The 10,000-nt window shown below is 41.3% G+C and overlaps 1 protein-coding gene across 1 annotated transcript; it reads left to right on the top strand.

Moving 5' to 3' along the window:
• The first annotated feature begins 4,616 nt into the window (after nucleotides 1-4,616).
• LOC138041619 (dynein light chain Tctex-type protein 2B-like) lies at nucleotides 4,617-7,976 on the top strand. Its single transcript, XM_068887367.1, has 2 exons — nucleotides 4,617-5,092; nucleotides 7,405-7,976. The coding sequence occupies exons 1-2, from the start codon at nucleotides 4,786-4,788 to the stop codon at nucleotides 7,707-7,709; spliced, it is 612 nt and encodes a 203-aa protein (XP_068743468.1). The 5' UTR covers nucleotides 4,617-4,785; the 3' UTR covers nucleotides 7,710-7,976.
• The last annotated feature ends 2,024 nt before the right edge of the window (nucleotides 7,977-10,000 follow it).

Raw genomic sequence — 10,000 nt, 5'->3', positions numbered from 1 at the left:
GAAATTATATGCGTCTCAAAACAAGACAGACAAGCCTTGTAATCGTCTTCCTGTACGGCAGAGTTTGCAAGCGAAAGAGTAGCTTCTAATGATTGTGAGCCGTATTGTAAACAGCTGAATAACAAGAAAATATATCATCATTGAAGGGACCTAACATGTCTTGCACTTGAACTTGAATTTGTTGAGGACAAAAGTCACATTTCACCCATCACCTTCTTCGCCAGTATTGACGTTACGTTTGTTGTCTTTGTTTTAACAAATGTTTTCTTGGTGGAAAAGTCTTACTAAAAGTTTCAGGATCAAATTTCTTGATCACTTCCTTTCCAATTAGAAGGAAAAAAAAACTCAATTCAATGAAAACTTTATTGAGATGAACTATGAACGCCAAAGAAGTTTCCCGAATTAACTTATCTGGATTCCGGAAAAAAAACTCTATCCTATGACCTATTTGTTTGGCTTCTACTTTGTGGACTGGAAATATGAAGGAGAATAATCTTCTTCTTGTCATAACGACGCATAACGCACGAGTTTTTTTTTCCTGGCTGCCATAAGAAAAAAACGGCCGATAAACGTGAAACTTTTTTGGCATTTTTTAAAAAAATGCTTCTTCTTTGCTAGCTCTAAGTTCATGATTTGCCGCTGCTTAAATGTTTATTTATCAATCAGATTTTTTCACGCCTGCGCACAGGGAGCGGAGAAGTCCTAGTTGACCGTTTTTCCAGTAAATCCACTGTGAAATAGACCTTTTCCCGGCTTCTAACGCCATATTGGTTGGGGGGTAAATTACAGTAAATGTATGGGAATTTTGCTGACTTTGAACCATTATAAATCCTGACGATTGCAATTCGATTAAGTATGACGATCAGAATCAAGCTGTAACGACCGGAAACGAAATTTATAAATTTCATATAAAATTATGCAAATTCCCGCGAAATTTGAAGCGACAAGAGGAGATTTCTAATATCCAATTTTCAGACGTTATGCCCTGTGCAATGATCTAATTTTCCTTTGATTGAATGATATTAATAAAAACACTAAAAATATTGAAACTGTATTGAATCTGCCTTTTTGCAGCGGAGTTATAGAGGTTTGAATTCGGCCAAAATCATATACATGCACTGTAATTTAAGCCGCGTTTGCCCCCCCAACCTGGAGATGGCTCCAGAAACCGTGAAAAGGTCTATTGCAGCGCGAATCGATTTTGTTGATTTGAATCACCGTACGTGATCAAACTACACACAAACGATCGTGTTACGGTTGTAATCATAACCATTGCAATTTTCTCAAATTTTATTTTTCACTAATTAATGTGTGGGGTTGAAATCGGACAGTGAAATCGGACAGTTGGCTGTAACCGGATACCTGAAGTCGGACAGTTACATCAGCCAATCATATTAAGTGCACTCAGCTTAATCCACCAATTACAGAATTTATCCCAATAACCATAGCAACAACCACTCACCCTACCACATTGGGGATTTCCAAAATGGACAAATTTGTGACATTATACAGTGAAAAAAGAATGCATTAATTTTGTTTTCTCGGAAATTGTAATGACTACTATTAATTGGTATAAACAGGACGTCGTGTCGTCCAATTTGGTTTGTAATCACACAAGGGTGTGCCGTGAAAGAGACAAAGCTTCGCAGGAGAATCCTTGCTCTGTGATGGTTCCGCAGAGGGCATCGTCACAACAGTAGAAGGCTCCAATGTCTGTGTGGGTGACACCGCGGCAGGCTCAAGTGGTTCTATCAAGGATTCCAAAATCACACTAGGTCCTAATCCAGGTGTCGTTATTTCTTCGTACGAGGGCAGCTCGCTCAAGCACGGGACAGGATGCTATCAAAGCTTCCAACCACTTCGATCTTTTGTTCGGCCTCGGAGGTTAACAGCGTTTCCACGGGTTGAGTCTCTTGTTTCTTTTTCTTATGCTGTTGGTTAGCTTTTTGGTGGGCCTCCTTGTAAATCTTGGCGAGCGGTTCGGCAGCGGAAAGGACTGCTTCATGGTTTTCCTTCTTGTTGCTCTTCTTATTGCTCATCCGCTTCATCTCGTCTGCATCTCACAACTGATATCCGACGAAGGTCGTCTCGCGTTTTTATGGCTTGCCTGGAGAACGTGATGCGCAATCCAAGTGGGTTGTCATTGGTGCCTCCGAGTGCCGTCAAGGGCGTTCAAGGTCACTCTGTCAACATTTGTGGGGAGGAAAAAGATAAAGTACCCATCAAGGACTTGTCCACTTGGATACCAGATCAGAATTGCCTTGAGTGCCGTTGGACCTGCTACCTTCTCTAAGACGCCGACGACCCCAGCGTCCCTCTCTGATATGAAGAATTTCAGGATATAAAAGAGTGATATGAGCTTGGAAGTGTGCTATCGACGTCCGGACGTGCTCTTGGAGAAAGTGTTGTGCGACATTTGTGTAAGAGATAAAGATCAGCTGCTACCCATCGAGGCCTTAGACACTTGGAAACCAGATATCAATTATAATGAATGTCGCTACCTCTTCCGATTTGCAGATGACCTCAGCGTGCCTCTCCGATATGAAGACGCCGAAGAAGAGTACGCCCCTATCAGAAACGTCAGCGGTGAAATCGTATACATCCCTTGTAGATAGATTCTGTTTGGTCATCGATCTCGGAGGGGTTTTCCTGTGAATGGCTCTCTCACAAAAACGAAGTGGGTTGGTGTGATTGGACAGGTAATAATTGGCTCTTTGCGTCCATGCAAACGGTCCATTTATTACAAACCGTCCGTGCCTTGGCCCGAAGATCCGAAGATCGTTGTACCGCCAATTATTGTACGGACCACGTCCATGGACTCAACTACCATCCGTACCCGGATGAATTGTGTCATTTAGCTGAGGACATCCAAGACGATGTAACGGCATTGTGCACAACACAAGACCCCAGATCGTCCCCTGGTGGCTTTCAAAGGAGGGATGATTGAGCGGAGATGGTTGACCGCGTGGGGTATTCCCAACATCAACCTAGAACCCTTGGGCTGCCCAAAATTTGACGACCTTCCTCGGCTGACCTCCGTCACCCTCTGCGGTCACCATCAAGATCCTCTACGACATCATTTCCCTATGGTGGAGTGCTACCACTTCGCCCAATGGATGCGAGGACAAACGGGACTCAAACGAGACACGAATTCTGTCAACCACAACCGTGCCCGTCGGAGGCCACAAAACCCTCCCCTTTACGTTTCCTGTCCCTGGAGCCAGACGTGGCAAGAAGACGGCAGATTTGATTTTATCCCGAAAGATCGTAAACTGGGAAGAGGCCAGCACTAGGTCGCCTCACACGTTCCCGTTTGTATATCATTTCTTTCTGTTCTCATTAACACCCTTTATTCCTAAAAAATCACATTTTGTCTTTCTTTCGCTTGAAACGCGAGGGGTCTGGGACTCTGTGACGTCATCCCCTCTCGGCCCATCCCTGTGCGTGACGTCATTCCCCTTGTCTATATCTTTCATCCCCCTCCGCCTCCTTTTCAACATGGATGCGTCCCGAACGGATTCAGTAAAATTACTTTTTCTTGTGTCTGTGACGTCATGAATTTGCCGCCTAACTTACGTTTGAATTTCCTACCCAAATGATGAACTTTTCGCCCAAATTTGAATTTCCCGCCACAATTTTAATCCACCAATCAGAACGCTCCAATGCCAACTGTCAAAAGGGTGCTGAAGTATCGTACACCACTACTTTCGCGGATAGGATTTGTGTGTAGTTTGATCATGTACGCCGGGTGATTCAAATCAACAAGATCGATGCGCCCCGCAATTGTATGGTGAATTTACTTGGAAAAACGGTCAAATAGGACTCCTCTGCTTCCTGTGGCCTGAGTTGGCAAAACGTTGTCTTAAAGGAGAACTGAAGCCCAAAATCAGGAATTTTTCCAACATTTTTTTTGGAAAGCCTAACATAAGTAAACTAAAGTTTTTGGAATTATTTCTTCTCGTTTCCTGTTTTTTGCGAGAAAATTTCGTTCGAAGTTGATTTTCGCTTTTTCGCCCTTTGCAGTGCGGGCTCAATCGGCAGCCTGTTGTGACGTATGATATAGGGAACAGATATTTCGTAATCAAGAGAAACAAGGTAAACACAAGTGCTGCTGTAGATATTTTCTTTGTCGTTTTGCTGTTTTCTTTTCAAAATGAGTTGTTTTCAATATTCACGACAAATATCAGTCAAAACACTGCTTCTATATGGGGCGCGCCCGCTTGTCTTCCCCGTATCATACGTCATCAGCTGCAAAAATGACCGCTGACTTCTCCATTCTGAGCCGCAATGCTGATGACCCAAAAGCAGAATAAAAACATTTTTTAGGTGGAAAAACGACGAATATGCCAGAAAAAAGTTCAAAACATTATTGTGCATGGTCTAAAGCGTAAATAAAAAATGCTTATTTTTTTGCCTTCAGTTTGCCTTCAATTGACTGTATTCTCAGTATTTGACAGGAACTAGCTTGCAATGGAGGATAATGCGGGGGAATATGTATTAAAAATATTTGAAATTGAAATGAATAGGTCTATTGTTCTTGAATTTCCCTGGAGGCAAGTGCCGGACAATTATTACAATATTTGACAAGTTTTCATTGTGCAAACAAAAGCTGTGTTATAGTTCTCGGTCCGTCAACTGTGAAGGACTGGTAAAAAGGTTATTTACTTGCCGGCGTCTGTTGTTTTTGTTTGAGCGTTTATTGAAAGGATTCAAAGATTGCGGCAAAAATCAACGAATTCAGTTCTTTGTATCTGTTGCAAAATTTAACAAACAATTCTCGGCATCATGACTTCGCTCGAACGACCATCGACCATTACGGGTGCTCAAACCATTGACGTCGCCGGGTCTGAGAAAACTAAACAAGTTCGCAAAGCTGGTCTTCCGCCCGCTTCAACGCGGAGTTATTTTGCCAAAAATCCGCTCCTACCTCCTTTTCAATCGCAAGGACAAGAAATCATAAGTGGAAGCACTCTTCGCGACGAACTGGCCTACGAAGAATCCGAGCAAATCGAAGCCGTGAACAAGACAGAGGCAGGGTTGATGGAAAACACATATCGTATCGCTCCAGACCCTCGCAAAAAATTTTCTTCGGGTAAGTTACGCTGCCTTATTACAATATTATTACCGAGCATCTTCACCAAAGGAAACGTTATTTCTCTTATACACTTACAGGGATGCTATGTGAGTAGAGCTATAGGGTTTCTTGCCGGTGTTTATAACTATTGTGATGTTTATATATAAACTTCCTCATTTCTTTGTAAATGGAAAATTAGATCTATTAGTGTATTGGCTTCCATTTTGATATTTTCTTTCTCTTCCATACCAACAGACGTTTTATAGCTGGTGGTCAGATGACAAGAAATGAAATTATTTGAGCGAAAAAGTTAATTATTCCGTGTCGTAGAAGTAATATCTCTTGAAAACTCACAAAATCATAATGAACTCAAAGATTTAACATACACAAAAATACGAAGCAGTAAATTAGTCGAGAAGCTTTGAAAGACGATCTTGCAATTGCGTTAATAATTGAAAGGTAATTAGCATTAACTTTTTCATCACAACCGAAATAAATAGGCATGGAACGAAAACACTCGTGCGGCAAATTTTTTTTATGGCGCTACAAGCAATGAATTAATATTGTAGGAAAATTTGCAATACACATACGGCTTTGCTATGCTTCCTGATTGACAACAAGTACACTTAATAATCGGTTCAATGACGTCAGAGGTATCGATTTTTCCGCTCTTAGCGCCGGCAACATATCGTTGATGCACCTTGTGATTGGCTCATAAAATTGTCTGAATCGTTTCTGATTGGCTAGAATACCTTACTGAAAACCTAAAGATAGTTTGTCAGTCAGAATGACGACTCAAAAAACATTTCATTTCTAACAAAATGAATAAGAAGGAATTTGATATTTTTTCAGCAACAAAGTCGCTATTCGTACGGGACCCGTACACCAACCTATTCATACGGGAGTCTTCTTAGAATGATTATGACAGGTTCAATAACACTCGGAAAGTCTTACCTCGTCTTTAATTCTTTCATATATACTTCAGCTATCAAACAAAGGCATTGATGCAGACCTTACAACTCTCACGATTTCAGGACTCATCTCACGGTTTTTCACAATAAATACAATCTCAATCAGATACGGCCTAAAATTAAAAAAAAATGTATAAAAGAAATGAAGTATTTGCGAAGTTTCTTGTCATTGGGAATCGGGCCCGAGCCAAAAAAACCTCAATCTGATGTCCAATTAGAGCGCAAAGTAACCTGGGAAGGCTTTGTTTCATGTGTTCAAAATGGCGAAACGATTACCCTGGCACTGCACTGGCACATCAGAGCTGAGGCCTGTTGAAAATTAAATATCTCTGAAAAATCAAAAGTGAATTACTTTTTTCCTCTCGGCGCTTCGCGCCTCGTGGCCGCGGCCTCGCCGCGGAATTTGTCTCATCCAAAAGAAAAAAATAACCTCTGGCACCCAGGGTACGAAACGAAGGGAGCGATCCTCTAAAGAAATCAAACGCTGAATTAAATTTGGCAGTTTGAACACTGCTAGGCATTGTTAGCGTTGAGATTACTTGGTTTTAAAACCATTTTTGCAAATCTCACTATTTGAGACCAAAATCTCAAGATTTTTCGAGCAAAATTTTTGACACTTCAAGATTTGGGGGCTTTACTGTGATGTTGAGAGGTCTGTTGATGCCTGTTTAATTTCGCGAAATACTTCCTTCGTTTGATGTCACCAGCCATCTGACCTGCCTTGTGTTTCTCGTATTTAAGTCTAAGCACCCACTTCAAATAGTGCTTATAGACAGTATTTAAGTCTACGCACCCATTTTAAAACGGTTAGCTTTCAATAATCTGCGTGGCTCTGTCTTTCAAGGTTTGGGTTAGAGCCTTCTAATAAGACTGCATATAGGTCAGTGTACAGGTCCCGTACGAAGAGCCACTATCCTTTTTCAATGGCCCATGCATTTTTGAAATTTACCCTAAAGAAACTACTTTGATGCCCTGGGTAAAAACGCGCCCTACTTTATTTCTCAGCGCCTCCAGTTATTTTGGCTAATATTCGTTCATCTGCAAATTATTTGATTTGGCTGAGTTTGAAAAGAGTAAATGTACATGGATTAAGTCAGACCTTCGGTGGAAAAATGCCCTCAAACAAATAGTTTCCTCGATGCTTTATTTCATGAATCTAGTAAACACACGGCTTGTGTTTTTTCATGAAATCATGGATTTTAAAAGGACGAGTGAGTGCTTGATTTATTTCACTCACTCACACACTGTAAGGAAACAAGAAATGAACATGCCTGTCTCTTGTACTGGTGACTCCTCCATCGAGTACCAAAGTAATTTTTTTTAAACTTTGGCCATTCTAGATCTTCCTCTCCTTTACAGGCGCAGTTAAACGAATCACAGAAAACGTGCTGGTCAACAAACTCACCGATGTCACCTACCATCCGAAAGTCTGCCGAGATCTGACACTTCAAATTTCCGACGAGATCAAGTCTCAGGTCAAGCAGCTCGGCTTTGATCGATACAAGATCGTGTGTATGACGCATATTGGGCCGAAGATGGGGCAGGCGATCACAATTGGAAGTTTGTGTTGCTGGGACGCCAAAAACGACGACTTTACAGAGTGTAGCTTTGCAAATCGTTCATTGTTCGCGGTAGTTTTGGTATTTGGACTGTATCAAGAGTAAACAGGAAATTTCGTTTTAAATTATCAGGAAACCACATTTTCACGGTGACGTCATTTTATTACGAACACCAGAATGCTTTGTTAAAAGCATTATTTATAATCATATTTTCTGCTCTCTTGCAAATTGAGAATTTGACTGACAATAGGATCTACGCCAAGAAAATCTGGTCTTGGTTGTAAATTTCATCATCATGCAATGGCCTACAAAAGTCAATGTAGGGGTTAATCGAAAAAAATAAAAGTAAAAAAGCCTTGGCAAACCTCATAACGCTCTAAATCTTGTGAATCTGTCAATACTGACCTTCAAATAAATACAATCAACGCCAATGTGGCCTTCAGTTGAGCTGACCAATCACCTAATCAGTTTATTGGTCCTTTGCACACATTAGGGAGCTAGCAAGCGCATTTTTGAGACGCGAACGGCAAGCGGAAGAGAACATTTCACGTGCGTAGGAATGTCAATGTAGAAGTGTCAAGACAAGATAAAAGGGGAAGCAGCTCACTTCCGGTTGCCGTCCGCGTCTAAAAAACGCGCTTGCTTTAGTTCCCTATTAAAACGTGATCAAAAAGTGGTTGTAATTGTAATTGCACGACTCAAACGTTTTAGGTCTAGGTTAACCAGTTTAAGCACTTGGACTCCTTTAATTTGACAACTGCCTGTTGCTATTATGTGGTCTCATCCATTCAGTTGTCCATTCAGTAAATTACGTAACGACAAAGGCAACGGCAACAAGAACGTCACAAATTTTCATATTTAGTGGAAAAAACAATAGCTTTGCACGTTCTGCACGTGCGTTTTTCACTTTTGTCCATTTCTTTGCCGTCCTCAGCAAAACTACAACGTGAAATAGCCAAATTTGAGGTTTTATGAAGAACGTCAGCACTTTACGATAAATTTATATTTTCTCCCCCAAATTAAGTGCTGTTCAGACGAGTGTCACTTTTGAGGAACTAACGCATTTTTGTCATATTAAAAACAAGGGCTGAGCAAGGGACGCTGAGCATGAGACGGGGCTTGCGGTTTATAGTCCTTATCCGAGAAAACTTGAAAGTCTAATCATTTGCGGATGTAATTACAAAGGCAGAACGTTCTCCTCAGTTATTGCATAGAGAAGGAGTCGAACTCAAGCATAACAGCCCGATACTCAACCATCATGCAACTGAGCCACCGGTGTGAATGAAACTGTTGTTTGACAGCATTTTTTTGTTACAAAATCGTGTTATCATACAAGAAACAGTACGAACAAGCAGACCAAACTTGACTAAATTCTATCAGCGTATTACTCAGTCTTCGGAAGTGCGGTTCCTTTGAACGATGAAGAACTTAAATATAGAACATCAGTTTTAACATGTTAATAATTTCTTTGTGTTACATCGGGTTACACACAATTCAGTATGCTTTTGCTTTTGTACTGAAAAATATTCAAGAACAACTAAGTACGAATAGGTGTACAGTGTTTTCTTTCAGACCCCACGCCCGTCAAGAATGTTTGAAATAAGAAAGGTTAAACGAATTAACATACGAATTATGCGTCTCTGGTCAAGAAAGCGTCTTGCCATACCACTCAATTTCTGAGACGCGGACGGTAACCGGAAGAGAACATGTCGCGTGCCAGGACAGTTGTGTCTCCCAGATTTTCCAAATGATCTGCAACGGTCTGCGATCGGTCTGCGACACGATCGCCGATAGATCTGCGCCACGTCGCAGACATTGGAAACATCTGAACCCCGGCGTCTGCGGTGATCTGCAGCACACGGTCTGGATTATCGGGAAAGTTGAATCTAGTTCTACTTTCCCGACCATTACGACGCTTGGGATTAAGACAATTTTTAATGGAAACGTATATGTCTTATATCGGCGACAAACTATTGTTCGCCTTGAAACACGTCCAAACAGACGTAAGTGGCTCCTTTTTCTCCTCTCTTCGCAGAGGATTAGTGGTACGCTTGTCTGCAATCGCTTCAGATTTAAATGGAAACATTTGTTTACGATCGTCTTCGATAAGACCGACGCAGACAGCTTCCGATGGTCGCAGACCGTTGCAATGTAAATGTGGTTGTGTGAAGACAAGTTAAAAGGGACAACTTGATGCTGTTTTGATAGCAAAGATCGTGAGGTAAATACAGATCAAATTTACAGAGAGAGCTGTTCATAGAGAGCTTTCAATTCTCAGTGCTGAATTCTTGGAGGATTGAGAAACCAGTGAGTATAAGCTAATGAGGAAAAATTAGTAGGGATGGCGAAGTGGTGAGAGCACTTGTATCCCACCAATGTAACCCGGGTTCAATTCT

The sequence above is a fragment of the Montipora capricornis genome, chromosome 3, assembly GCF_036669925.1.
Source record: "Montipora capricornis isolate CH-2021 chromosome 3, ASM3666992v2, whole genome shotgun sequence".
Taxonomy (NCBI): domain Eukaryota; kingdom Metazoa; phylum Cnidaria; class Anthozoa; order Scleractinia; family Acroporidae; genus Montipora; species Montipora capricornis.
Note: the sequence above shows the minus strand (reverse complement) of the source record. Positions and strands in the feature narration are given on the sequence as shown.